General features: G+C 41.9%; 1 protein-coding gene across 3 annotated transcripts in view; it reads right to left on the bottom strand.

Annotated features, from left to right (window-relative positions):
* EPHA4 (EPH receptor A4) overlaps positions 1–14,870 on the bottom strand; it is a 161,948-nt gene that overhangs the window by 35,958 nt on the left and 111,120 nt on the right. For all 3 annotated transcript variants that reach the window (XM_086366384.1, XM_086366374.1, XM_086366394.1), the window contains 3 exons: positions 4,573–4,697; positions 3,402–3,561; positions 1,454–1,565 (listed from right to left, as the gene is read on the bottom strand). In XM_086366384.1, the coding sequence (XP_086222510.1) occupies positions 1,454–1,565; positions 3,402–3,561; positions 4,573–4,697 (397 nt within the window). The remainder of the gene's footprint in view (positions 1–1,453; positions 1,566–3,401; positions 3,562–4,572; positions 4,698–14,870) is intronic.

The raw sequence follows: 14,870 nt of genomic DNA, 5'->3' as shown, positions 1-14,870 counted from the left end.
ATGACAAATGCAGGTGCCCACACTCAATAAGGAGCTTTTCTATACGATGTGAGCGTGATGATGATTGAGCTCTATATTCCAGGACACTCTGGAGAGTGAGAATAGATACATGATATTAATAAATACGTGTGACAACTCAAACCACCCAGGCAAACGAAGATGTATAGTCATCGTCCTAATCATAATGTACCATAAAGTGAGAGAAAATCATGGTGGCTGGCCCAGGCCAGTGGAAATAGCCAAAGGCAGTGTTCTGATATCAATGAGCTGGCCAACCAAAGAGGCAGAAAGAGACAGTGCCAACATACAGTGGCCTGAGGCCAAGCAAGGCTGTGGTGGTCCAGTAACAGATTTACTGCTAAAGCAACAGGGTGATTCTGGACAAGGACTACAGTTTTCTGAGTATCAGTTTCCTCTTCTGTAACATGAAAAGATTTACAATTAAGATGATCATTTTGACATCCTGGGTTCTAAATTTTCTCTTAAAAGCCCCACCTTATCAAACAGTTGATGGCACAGGGAGGGTGAAGGTTGGAGAAGGTCAACATGTGAGACAAAGAAGGTCTAGATGTGGACACACACTGAAGATGGGCAGCTGCCCCCCAAAACCCCTCCCATTCTTCTGGAGGCTCCAGGCAGTGTTAAAAGTAGGTGGAGATGATGACAAGGTAAGAAAAACTGGGTCAAAAAACAATATGCTGTCAAACTCGTTCTAGTTCTCTTTTGAGACTGTTTTTCAAGTACCAAGTTAGACTGCAAACTCTCATAGAGTAAGTAATTGCTGTTTTAGATCCTTTTCCAAGAACAATGCCATGCTCACAAAGCGCTCAAAGGGTACTCTCTGGAAAAGTCTCTGGCTTTCCCTAAGGGAAGATGGAGCACAGAATCTGCTTTCTTGCTTTGGTTACTGTTATTATGAACCAGTATCTTGCTAAAATAGCACTTGTGTGCTGGATTATCTATTTTGCCTATCAAAACTCTCCTGTCAATAGCTCTTAGAGACAGGTATTTTATTACCCTATTTCACAAAAAGGAAACAAAGCCTCAGAGACGTGAAGTAACACAGGTGACAGATGGTAGAACTCAATGTTGAGGTCCAAGTTTTCTATGTTTTTTTTTGGCCTTTGGCCATCAATCCAGGCTTAAGAGAGGTATAAATATAACACCTTTCAGCCTAGAGAATCTAGAAGGCTCCCAATGGCCTGCTTTCAGTTTGGTTCCCTGGAGTTAGCTGGGTCTTTCTAGGACTCTCTGCAGTGAGGGCTGCCACCAGGATCCAGCCCACAGTTCCAGCAGGGGTGTAGGGAGATCAAAGCAAAGAGGAGCGAGTTGGCAATGCAAATGCTGTGTTTATGATGCTAATCAAAAGACTCAGCTTTGTGTGGAGGAGACAAAAAGCTCCCTCAGAAAACCTGGGAAGAGGGTGGGGGCAGTGAGTGGCTTTAGTGCTTACCTCCTGCTGATGACAAAAGCTGCGATGAGAATAACCACCAGGACCACGCTGCCCGAGACGGAGACCAGCAAGACAGTGGAGTTGGCCCCGTCTCCGATGATCCTGGAAGGCACTGGCAAAGACAGTTACACAAGCATCACCTTGGGTGAGGTCCTAAGAGTTAGAACTTCTGACTGTCACAAGTTTCGACTCTCTGAAACCATTTGAAAGACTCACGGCCTACTCTGCTCTTCATGAAGTATTCAGGCAACAGCATTTTCTTTCTAAGACATCCTTAATGAGACAAAAATACTCTTTTTATAATTGTATGAAAAACTTCAACCAGAAAACTCTTATGAAAGCCTATGGTAAATATTTCCACTCATTGCCTTTTCTTCTTTTCCTTTCTACTCTTAGCCTAAACTCTAACTCAAGGATCTGATGAATTCCTTAGTGAGAAAGACACTTGGAAATTTCCAAAAGGACAAGTATTTTTGAATGATCCTCTCTTCCCCTACACACACCCCAACTAGTTAAAAATCTGCCCATTATTGCCCACTTCCTCCTTGAAGCCTTCTAGGATAATCTCAAAGGATATTAAACCTCTTTAGATTTAATTCTGAATTTTCTGGGTTTTTTTTCTTATTTTATTTAATCAGTTCAGTTCAGTCGCTCAGTCGTGTCCGACTCTTTGCGACCCCATGAACTGCAGCATGCCAGGCCTCCCTGTCCATCACCAACTCCCGGAGTTCACCCAAACCCATGTCCATTGAGTCAGTGATGTCGTCCAACCATCTCATCCTTTGTTATCCCTTCTCCTCCTGCCCCCAATCCCTCCCAGCATCAGAATCTTTTCCAATGACTCAACTCTTCTCATGAGGTGGCCAGAGTACTGGAGTTTCAGCTTTAGCATCATTCCTTCCAAAGAATACCCAGGACTGATCTTTAGAATGGACTGGTTGGATCTCCTTGCAGTCCAAGGGACTCTCAAGAGTCTTCTCCAACACCACAGTTCAAAAGCATCAATTCTTCGGCGCTCAGCTTTCTTCATAGTCCAACTCTCACATCCATACATGACTACTGGAAAAACCATAGCCTTGACTAGACGGACCTTTGTTGGCAAAGTAATGTCTCTGCTTTCGAATAGGCTGTCTAGGTTGGTCATAACTTTCCTTCCAAGGAGTAAGCTTCATGGCTGCAATCACCATCTACAGTGATTTTGAAGCCCCAAAAAATAAAGTCTGACACTGTTTCCACTGTTTCCCCATCTATTTCCCATGAAGTGATGGAACCAGATGCCATGATCTTAGTTTTCTGAATGTGAATAAAATCATTTTCTAGAACTGGTGTAGAGAATTCTGTCCCAGCAGCTTCTTATCTACTAGGCTCGGTTTTGGTTTGTTAATTTTGAAGGGTAGTTATCTTATGTATATTGCTTATTCATTGGTATGCCCTCTATTAACATTTTGAATCAATCATCCAGTTGGTACAACTCACAGTGTTGAAAGATTGATGTAGTTGTCTAGAGGGCCTTAAAAAATAATAGTAAAAAAAATGATCTGACTTGTTTTGAACAGATTTCTAGAAATAAACAGGAGAGAACAACAACAAAAACTTGCTGCCTTCTCTAATCTTCCCAGGGAGAAAACTCCCCAGCTTAATGTAGGATAGTTATGCAACTGTCAATTAGTCAGCTTGGCAATCCTGTTTTTCACAGTTTATAGAAGACTTAGCACATGAGAAAAATAAGGTATTTCTCAATCATGTGAAAAAACAGATCAGATACTAGTATGAAAAAGTCTTTTCTAAATACCAAGAGGTGTTCTATGTTACAGATACTGGCTATCTAATTTTAAGCAATAGCCTCTGAAACAAAATGTTTGCCTAACCAAAAATTTTGTACAGTCTCTTAGATTTCAACAGAATAGGATTTGCCCTGGATTGTACAAAGAATCTCAGAACCCATTACCTGTGTTGGTTGTAACTTCCAGGGGCTCGCTGAAATCTCCATAGCCAGCTGCTGTCCTGGCTCGGACATGGAAAACATAGGAAGTCAGAGGGTTCAGGCCTTTGATATCTGTGTTCCTGGCGGCCGTCCTGACGATCCGATAGCTTCGTTCATTCTGATCCTACATTACAAGAGGATAAGATGAAGGAAGGTGGCAAAATAAATCCTCCACTTACTCCAGACACAATATTAAAGCAGCTGAGCCAGTCCACTCAGAGGCTGAAAGTAAATGGAGATTGATGAACTCTAAACACTATATTCGGTTCAATGTTAGAAGTACTATTGTGACTTAGATGTTGAAAGAAATGTGAAGTTCAGGTATGATCGCTATTGACATTGACCATATCCAGATCTTTTTTTTTAAAAGAACATTAGATGATGGTTGGTGGCTTTACTCACTCCACACCCAGCAATTTAACAGAAATAACAGCTGTAAGAAGGTCCCTTTTCTGTTTTCTATTTTCCATCTAGAAAATGTCAAAAATGTTATAATCTGGTTTCAATGGGGGAAAAAAGCCTGTCCTTTTCCTGCTTTTATTAAGGAAACCAATAAGTGATTATCTTTAAAACGGAAAGAGAAGACAATTGTTCATTTTCTCGACAACCTTGAATGCAGACAGCTCTCTTCAGAATTCTATCCTTAAAGAGGTGAGTTATTTGTAAAAATAATGTCTTTCTATAACTTTAAGAGGCTGCAGAATGTAATTTTCTTTCCCCGATTTTCTATTAAAAGTCATCAAAATCCACACCTTGATTCTGAATAGCAGTAATCTACTTAAACAGATCATTATTTCAACTTTTATAAGTCACTCTCCCTGATAGAAGGTTTATAGATTAGACCTTGTTAGCTATCTTGACTTTCATGACTATAAAGAAAAAATACAGTTATATTAGAACATAATGTATTTTTTCTATTTTTTTTAAGACTAGCAACTTAATGCATAAAATTCACAATTGGACTTGACTGGACAGCCAAATACATCTGGCTTTGTGATTTACTCGTATTCCAGAATTTGTAACTGGCCAAAAGCTATAGAGAAAAAGAGAAGAAGGAAGGAAGGAAGAGGGAAGGAAGGTAAAAAGGAGGAGGGGTAGTAGGGAGAAAAGAGAACTTTATTCATTCAAGTAATACCTTCTCATAATACTTGACTTCATACTCCAAAATCACCCCGTTGGGCCGATCTGGTTCCAGCCAAGCCAGAGCGACACTGTATCTTGTAACTTCTTTAGCCTGGACCAAAGCAATGGATGAGGGTGCTATTGGGACCAGAAAAAAAGAAGACGATATCTTACATTAGTGGGGAAAAAGTGGTGGCATCAGTCAATAATATCATCTTATCTTAGAAAACTGTGACGTACTGACTTACCTTCCTCCAGATCCCTATTTTCCTCATCCCCAGTTCAAACACATCCCATTTTATGGTTCTCTCCAGGATTTGGGGGGCATATGATCTGTCTTAGAAAGACAATCTCTAAAGTAAAGTCTAACAAGTCCACAGTCCTACAGTGTCACCTCTACAGCTTCTGTAGCCATTCCTCAGAAAGGCTACAGTATAGAGGATGCTGGGGCTTCCCCAGTGGCTCAGCAGTAAAGAATCTGCCTGCGAGGCTGGACATGTAGGTTGGATCCCTGGGTCAGGAAGAGCCCCTGGAGAAGGAAATAGCAACCCACTCCAGGATTCTTGCCTGGGAAATCCCACTGAAAAAGGAGGCTGGTGGCTACAGTGCATGGAGTCACAAAGAGTGGGACATGACTGAGCGACTGAACAGCAACAATAAAGAATGCCACCTGCTTGTTTCCTTGGTGGCTCAGATGGTAAAGAATCTGCCTGCAATGCAGGAGACCCAGGTTTGAATCCTGTGTCGGGAAGATTCCCTCGTAGCTACCCACTCCAGTATTCTTGCCTGGAGAATTCCATGGACAGAGGAGTGTGGCAAGGGTACAATCCACAGGACTGCAAAGAGTCGGATTCAACTGAGCACCTAACACGATACTATACTTTATCTGCTTGTTTTTTTGCAAGCCATAAAAGCTTTTGGAAAATCTCCTCTTAAGCTCGGAGGAACTGCATCTCATCCCACCTCCAAAGTATCCAGTGTTGTCTTACTGATCTTTAATTTTATACAAGCAAGAGACAGTGTAACTCTTCCAAGGGTACTGCAGGGAATGCCCGAAGGCAAATAATTTACATACTTTCCAATACAGAAGTACCACTTAATTATAGTAAAGAGTTTCCAGTTTGAACATAACCATACAAATAATGAAGAACACAAATAAAGCCACAATAGTCTCAGGACATAGATGGCATTTTCCAACTATTTTACAAGAGTTGAAATACTGCTTCTGCCTGTTGAGTAGAAAACCTTTCCACTAAGAAGGACAAAAAAAAAAAAAAAAAAACTGTCCTCCACTGGGTGTTTTATCATAGTGGGGAGAAAAAACAGCTTTGAGATTTATCAGCCCATGCTGACTAACCCCTTACTTCGGCACTGTGGTTGTCACATCTCCAGCCAGTTGTCATCAAGCTCTGCAGTGACTGACAATGGCGCAAATGTGCCGTCTCCAGGGAAAAGAGAGAGCATTCACGAAATGCGCAATCTTATCTAACAAAGCTGGTCTGCAGAACCAGAGATTAGGGGTCTTCCTAAATCAAATGTATGTTTTTTATTCATTCTTGAATTGTGAATATATATGAAAACAAGCTGCACATGAACTTGAACAGACTGTGGGAGATGGTAAGAGACAGGGAAGCCTGGCATCCTACAGTCCACGGGGTTGCGAAGAATCAGACACAACTTGGTGACTGAACACCACCAACAACATGAAAACAAACATCCAAAAATAACCACTGAGGAGCCACAGGGTTGTGCTGGGTCATCTTCCTGCCCTTCCCCAATACACACAACTTCCAAATCCTAACTCAGAGGGGAAAAAAAAGAGAAAAAGTAAAATAAATGATCTGCAAGTGGAATGGAGCTGGCTGCAAACCCACCTGACCATATCTGACAGGTTCGCTGGTGGCAAGGGACACAGCCAGAACCACCACAGTCACATGTCACACAAGGGAATCTTCCTGCCAAAGCTCATTCAGCAGAGCGCCTCTTGGAAGTCGCCATCTACAGCCTGGCATATCTTTTAGAGGTGTCTGGAGATGGTAGTGCACCCGCGCGCGCACACACACACACACTCGTCCCTATTTCTTCTTCTCCCCCAATCCGTTCCCAAAGCTATTCCAGATTGGATCTCAGGCATAAACGCAAGTGAAGTTTCGATACAGTGAACACACATGTCCTCCATCAAAGGCAACCCAAGGTTAGTAATACCAAACTGAGTGAACAGAGTTGCATGCAGCAGACATATGGAAACCACCAAACATCTGAAGAAAATGAAAACCGGAAATGTGCTCATTAGCTGTATTAAGGTTCCCTGCTCCCAACAGACACACACACACACACACACACACACACACACTTTCTCTCTCTCTTCCTTTACTGGTTGACACAGAGCCATTGTCCAGAGCAATGCAAGGAGTGATTTTCTTAAATGTAGAGGCAGCAAGGAGTTTAGGACGGTTGCCTGGCTGTGAAAAGCCATTTCACTCCAGGTAATAAATATATTGCCTAACAGAGCACTTTAGCATCCACTCCATAAAAAGGGGCTCTTTCAACTCCGATAGTCAGGATGGGGAAATGAAATAGAAAAGTGAGGCTGTTAGAAAGAAAGCAGGAGGGAGGAAAATCATAAAGTTATAATGTGAACTTATGCTCAGAAATGTTCTGGGTCAGAGCCTGATAATCGACAGATTTCTCGGGAAAGAATTGCCTGGCTGCCCTTGGAGCGAGTGCACTGATTAACTAAGATGGTTTCTCTCTGGCTGGGTTATCCCTGAACTACTGTATGTGGGAAATGAACCTGATTTCCAATTCGGGAGTTGGAGCGGCAGTGTTCCTGTGCCCATTCAAAGGGAATATGAGCTTCATCGGAGCGCTCACAAAATCTCAGGCAGGCTGTTAACAATATCATCGTGTTAACTAATAGAATATTCCTAATGCAACTCCACTTGGAGAATTCATAGGCACAAATGTGAAAGTAAACCAGGAGAGTGTCTGCTGACTCAGCTGTTGTAATAATGGAGGAAGATGAGATTAAAGAGGAAAGAAGAATAAATCGTGGTAATTGACAAAGAATATGATGCTGTGTGGCTGTAAAGTCTGAATTCTTTCCAAAAAATGTTTTTCAGAAGAGCATTTTTATCAGGCCATGGTGACAAAAGCAACCCATGACCAATGAGATTGAGAATCAGTCCTAAAACAGGAAAGTGTATGATAATAGTAAATACAGCAGCCATTCCTCCCACTGGGAGAGCGCTTCTCCGGCAAGAAGAACAACAGTTTGGGAAAAACTTGGCTTTGTCACACTGCCACTTTGGAGAGAAGAGGCAACTTGGATGTCCTCCATGTTACAAGCCACATAAGGGTTCTTTCCTCACCTGTCCTAGCCTGCTTCCAGTACAGCCTCCAACTCTACATCTGGAAGCCATCACCATGCCTTGTGTGCCTGCCTGCAGCTCATTTCCCTGGAGGAGGCATTCGGCAATGGCATTTCTCAATCATTTCCCTCCCCCAGTGGTTCCCGAGCACCAGACTTCTCACGCCACCCTGTAATTGCTGCCACAACCCCTTCCCCTGCAACTTGGACTATGATTTAAGTAACACTTTTCTTAAAATGACACACTTTATCTCTCAAAAGACAACTTCTCACCACAGTTATCACTTGCAATTAATGGCAGGTAACCACAGAAATATAAATAATGCATTCATAACAATATACAATAATAGTGTAACTGACACAATGTTTAAAAAAAAAAAAGCCTAAATGCTCTTGTGTCTCTATGCTTTGCCAAAGAAAAAGAGATTAGCCAGTGTTAGAGAAGCATTCAGGGTGATCCTGACACCAATTTGGGATTTTGACCTTGGGGAAATCAGAAGAACTGAGAGAGAACTGAAAATTTTCACACAGGGAAACTCAGAACTACATAACATTCCATCTAGGTTTTCCCTAAAACTCATCTCTGACGCCACCATTGGTGGGTTTCCACAAGCTGGTAAACACGGCCAAACTCTACTCAGTTTAGAAGTGTTTCAGATTCTGAGTCCTAAAACCTCAGAGTTCTGCCCTTTGCTAACAGAATTAGAAGAGGAGATAATAAACTAATAAAATAATAGCTTGAACGCTCACCCCAAATACCTGGTTTAATAGTAGCTTTGACAAATCAACGCCTTAGTTCAAAGGAAGGCTTCCAATCACACTGTGAATTTTGGTCAACATAAAAAGACCATGCAGAAAAAAGGTCCTGCTTGCCTCCCAGTGGGCCAATTTACATTCCCAAACCTAAGGAAGGAAGGCAGACTTGGCTCTTCCTCCATACTGACTCATCCACTAAGCACAAACTTAAGGAGCACCAATGAAACAAGCCAAGATGGAAAAGGGCAAACAAAGCTAAATTAAATACAATCTTTGGTATCCAATTAACTGCTGTCTTATCCTTTAGCTTCTTAACGGAAAAAAAAAATGATGGAAAAATTTTTAATAGTCTTACAGAGAAGACAGGCTTCCCTAGTGGCTCAACTATAAAGAATATGCCTGCAAATGCAGGAGACGCAGGTTCGATCCCTGGGTCAGGAAGATCCCCTGGAGGAGGAAATGGCAATTGACTCCAGTATTGTTGCCTGGGAAATCCCATGGACAGAGGACCCTGGTGGACTACAGTCAGAAAGAGTTGGACATAACTGAGCAAATGAACATGCACACATACACACACAGAAGGCACTCTTCATTGTCAACCCAGAGAGTCCGTTTTCTAGAACTGAAGAAACAGTTCCTGCTAACGTTCGTATCCAAGTTTCCTCAGGGCAATGGGGAGAAGCAAGAGGTGGGGGCTTCCTCATCATACTACGTCCTCAGACGCACCATACGCCTGCAGGAGAGTAAGAAGCTGGGAGGAAGCTGAGGGTTGATGTAAGTAGGCTCATTAAAAAGAAAAGGCACATCTTAGACTGAAAGGCATTCTTCTCTACCCACAGACTTCCTTCATAAAAGAGATGTTTGCTTTAAGGAAACTCTTGTGCCCCTGGACATAAGCAGGCTTCCTTTAATGGCTAATATTTTGACACAGCACACAACCAGAAGAGCTGGTCACGCCAGTTGACAGTAGTATAGTTAGAGAATGATGACAGATGGAGGCAAAAATCACAAAGGCAAGAAGAAAGATTTGTGATCTAATTTAATGAAGCCCTTAATTTTTAAATTTTTGAAGCAGAATTTTCAATGTCTATTTTCCTGTCTTGAGATGAAAGTGTCTGAGACCACCTTTACCTAGTACTCTCAAGGGGATTTCAGTAGTTTTGAATCCAAAACATGGCATCCATTTCTTCTTCTTTTACTTACAAATTATGCTGATACAACCATTTAATCCTCGTGCAGTCATTCTACACAAGTCCTGTAAGTCTTTGCTTCTGGAACTTAATTTAAAGTAGACCTAAACTGGCATTTATGTTTAAAAACTTTAAACACTTGGCTAGGCGGTAAGTGGGATAAGAAGCCAGAAAGTGGAGGGCTACATTGTGGATTACAGAGAACCACAGAGGATTTCGATTTAGGCTGGGGAATTGTGGTCAAGATTGATTTGTTGGGCAACAGAGCTGCACACGTGACTGGAGAATTCAGGAAACCAGCAGCACCTTGGCTCTGCACGGGCTCATCTAAGGACGTGTGAAATGAGGTGAAGAAGAAAAAGCCTCCTGATCCAGATGAAGTCTTCATTTTACTAATTTGGTGAGGGGGAAAAAAAAATCAATGAATTGAAAAAGAATTTTGGATAAAATTCCAGGTTTGAAATTTACTAGCTGCCACCTTGGACAAGTTACTTATATTTCCTCATCTCTGTTCACCCATTTGTAAAACCCCTTCTTCCCAGATGCAGGCATGTCAGTTCTTAAAAAGTACGCCCTATACACACAAGGCTTATCTTTATATGTCCACTATTCAAGATCTTATCTGGCACACAGTGGTGCTCAATAAATTTGTCAAAGGAATAAAAGTGAACTAAATGTTGAAACACATCTTAAAAAAACCCACCTCTTTGTAGCCAGCAAAATATTTTCTAGATATAATGTATCCTAAGTAAGTCATCCTTAAAACAACTTAATATCTTCACCTGTTTCAGATGACCTTTTGTGGGTTCAGTTTTGCTATTTAGGTTAACAAAGATATTGACAATTACGAGTGAAGCAAATGACAATTCTAATTTTAAATGGAGCCTCTGTTTCCTAAGGGGTTTACAACGCTGCTGAACTTTTTTTTAACATACAGGCTGTAAAATGTCATTCAAAAGTAAGTTAACATGAAAACTAGTTTGCGCTACACCTGTTACAGACGGCATTTTGAGAAACTGCTCTTTCCCTGGATGAGGATGTTGACAATCTGTTCGATATTTCTCTCTGTATCTGGAGGGCACGTGTAAATAGTTTTGCAGACTTCTCATCTACAAAGGTGAGTGGTGTTAAATTCCCTTCAAGTTAGAAACCTTAATCCAGAAAGAGCCCCAACAGCCCTCTAGTTTGACAAGACCAGAGTTATCTCCAAAGAGACAGTGTTTGTAGTTCAGTCGCTAAGTCCTGTCTGACTGTTTACAATCCCAAGGACAGCAGCATGCCAGGCTCCTGTGTCCTTCACTATCTCCCAGAGTTTGCTCAAATTCATGACCAATGAGTTGGTGATGCTATCTAACCATCTCATATTCTGCTGTCCCCTTCCCCCTTTGCCTTCAATCTTTTCCAGTATCACGGCCTTTTCCAAGACACACTAGTGTAAGCAAAGTCACCGCCAGAGGCTGCCCTTAGTACTGTATCTATCCTTGAAACAGCAGGGAAAGGACATCTTTGATGAAGTCAAGGGAACCGAGTAGGGAGCCCTCTGCAGTTAGGGTGGAAGCAACAAGATTACGTGTGTGAAAGAGACTGTCTTTCTACACACCCTCTAGAAACAAGTAAAATGGTAGGAAAACATCACTTTTTAAAGCTGGAGCAACAACACAAGAGGATCAAAGGAAACTTTCACTGAAGCTTGAGTTTGAATGGTCTGAGCTTTCCTCTAGGAAGCCATGATAAATTCTCTCCCCTTTAAACAAAATTTCACATACCCCTGAGAAACTGCAAACGCTTTTGGCATGGAATCCGCCTGGGCTATGTACCTGTGATTACATTTGGTTTGAGAGCAGACCACAGCGCATCTGGGAGGTACAGGAGGGTTTTATCTCTGTGTGTGTTTTGGATAAACAGACAGCATAGATTCCGGGCTCCATCACGACTTTCTAACAATGAAGAATTACAGAAGGTGCTTTGATGTCAAACAGAGGTGGCTTCTTTTAGGAAAATGGTAAATTTAACCTTCTTTGGTTCAAAGCTCAGCAGTTCTTCCCGCACCCCACTGATGTGAATGCTGCAATTTTCTTTTATTCACTTCCTCAATGACTTGCCATCAAACACCTACAAGTCATTTTACTGCAGCAGTTTGGTCCTTGTGACACCCAAATAGGATGGAGAAGAGAAAAAGAGACATGGGGAAAAGAAAGGGAGGAGGGAGTCACTACAGTCCTTCACTTGTGGGCTGAAAACTCTTTTCAAGGGCCCCGCATCACAAGCATTGAATTAAAAACAGTTTAGGGGACCTTGGGTAGGGAAATAGCTGAAACAGACACACGGCATTTCACTACTGGCTCTAATTAGGGCGGGGGAGGAGGGAGGAAGGCAGGAAATAAACAGAAGCAACAAAAAGTCTCCAGCCTGTGTACAAAGAAGACTGGAAACAGCCCTTTATGGACCTTAAGAAGCCTAAAGTAAAGGATGACAGTGGTTCCCAAAGCCCATGTTTTGGAGGGAGATGACGTCTTAACCTCAGCAGGGTTTTGTCTCCCTCCCCAGGATCTGAATTTAAAGAGGAGATGTTTACTTAAGGAGGTCTTTCCCTGATAAGAAAAATAAACCCACAGCTTATACATATCTCTGCTTAATACAAATAGCATATTCAAAATGAATTACTTGGAGCTTAGCGTGGTTTTTGCTCCCTCTTTCTCATTTTAACGCCTCAGCTCTGATTTGCTCTTTATCAAAGGTTGGTGCATTTTAAAATGCTGTCAAGCATCAAAATTAAATGCTTCAGAGCACTAATGATATCCTTGTGATTAAGGGCTTTGCCGTCACAGAGATGCTAAGAATTCGGGTGCTAATATTAATTGCTGTCTTCCACATCACTAAAGGAAGGAAAGGATTCCTCCTCTGAGTTTTGCACTATAGCGACGGTACCAAACACCACTGAGCAAGTTTTATTTTTTTATATTATACTATAGTAGTTTACAGCACTCAACAGTGCACAGAGTGCTTTCCCAGACACACTATCTTGTTTGAGCTACATTCAGTCAATCAGCTGGGTTAGTTAGCCCTCTGCTAATCCTTGGGTAAAAATCATTAATGAATGAATTCCTATCCACCCTCCCTTGAACATCACTGATGTTGTAAGAAGTTAGTTCTGCACCCCATAGCTCACAGCTGCTGTATCATTAATAACCACCTAAGCGCATTTTCTCATAGTCAAGAATTGAAAAACAGACAGACAAAAGGTATGGAAAAACTTGATTATGCCAAAATTGATACGGAATTATTTTCCTATTCAACAAGAGACATGGAGCCAAATTCTCAATTAAAGTCTTCAGAAGACTGAATCAAATGAAGTTCATTTATATTTAAATATGGAAATATTAATATTAATTAAGCTTATACTTAAAATGTATGAGGGATGCCCTTTTTTTCACATAAAATGATTTCCAAGGTCAATATACACAGAATCTATTTTAAACAAATAAAGTGGAGTACAGTAACATTCACCTAAGGATATAACAGACTCGTACTTCCAGGGATGGTCAGGATCTGATTTGGGGAGCACTAATGGCACTTTGGGAGAAGGCGATGGCACCCCACTCCAGTGCTCTTGCCTGGAAAACCCCATGGACGGAGGAGCCTGGTGGGCTGCAGTCCATGGGGTCACTAAGAGTCAGACATGACTGGGAGACTTCACTTTCACCTTTCACTTTCGTGCGTTGGAGAAGGAAATGGCAACCCACTCCAGTGTTCTTGCCTGGAGAATCCGAGGGACGGTGGAGCCTGATGGGCTGCTGTCTGTGGGGTCGCACAGAGTCTGAAGCGACTTAGCAGTAGCAGCAGCAATGGCACTTTAACTAAGTGATTTAAGAGCAAGACTTTACAAAGTGTTTAACTCAGATTCTACTTATTTCTGTACAGAAATGAGTAGCAGATTGTCTCAGACAAATTTTTTTATACAGAGCTATTACCCAAATTTTAAATAATGGAATGTGATACAATTCTTAGCTTCACATTAAGTGTTTGCACACAGAAGTTGGAACTTCTCAGGTGGTGCTGGTGGTAAAGAACCTGCCTGCTAATGCAGGTGACAAAAGAGTCAAGGGTTCGATCCCTGGGTTGGGAAGATCCCCTGGAGGGGGGCATGGCAACCCACTCTAGCATTCTTGCCTGGGAAATCCCATGGACAGAAGAGCCTGGTGGACTACAGTCCAAAGAGTCGAAGACAGTTGGACACGACTGAAGTGACAGCGCTTGTGCATGCACACACACACACACACACACACACACACACACAAATACAGAAGCTGAAGGTCTTCAGATTGGCCTCTGGCTAACTGCACAAACATGGGAGCTCCCTTTCAATAAATAACTGTGTCTGGGATGGAGCTGCTAAGACAAGGACTACATTTCTTAGACTTCTTCATGTGTAGGATGGTTCATATGTCTGAATTCTGGGCAATGGAGTGTGGGTTGAAGTGGTGACTCCCCTTGGGACCCTCCATCCTCTCTGATGCACCATCTACCAGCTCCATGTTGGTGCTCAAGTCCATCTCAGAAGTTCCCCATCGACTGTCCCCCTCTTCACCACCAACTGCATGTGACCTGAGTAGGAAATAATTTTCTATTGTGTTAACCTGCTACCTGACATCTGGGATGACACAGCCCATTCTGTTAAAGTGGAGCCATTCAGGAAAAAAGGGGGGCATTTTCATATACAGATGGCCTGAGATTTATGATAGTTCTGGTTTGATTTCTAATTTTTTGACTTTATGATGCTGTAAAAATGATGTGCATTCTGTTGAAACTATACTTTGAATTCTAGATTTTGTTCTTTCCCTGGGCTGGTAGATGTACTCGAAGAACTGTTCAGCTTTTCACTTTCAGTATTCAATATAATTACATGAGTCAATCAACACTTTATTATAAAACAGGCTTTGTGTTAGGTGATTTTGCCCAATATAAGTGTTCTGAGAACATCTAAGATCAGCAAGG

This window comes from Bos grunniens, chromosome 2, assembly GCF_055505025.1.
Source record: "Bos grunniens cultivar Pamir isolate PY7600 chromosome 2, Bosgru_T2T1.0, whole genome shotgun sequence".
Taxonomy (NCBI): domain Eukaryota; kingdom Metazoa; phylum Chordata; class Mammalia; order Artiodactyla; family Bovidae; genus Bos; species Bos grunniens.
The sequence above is the reverse complement of the archived record's forward strand: the minus strand, read 5'-3'. Positions and strand labels throughout refer to the sequence as shown.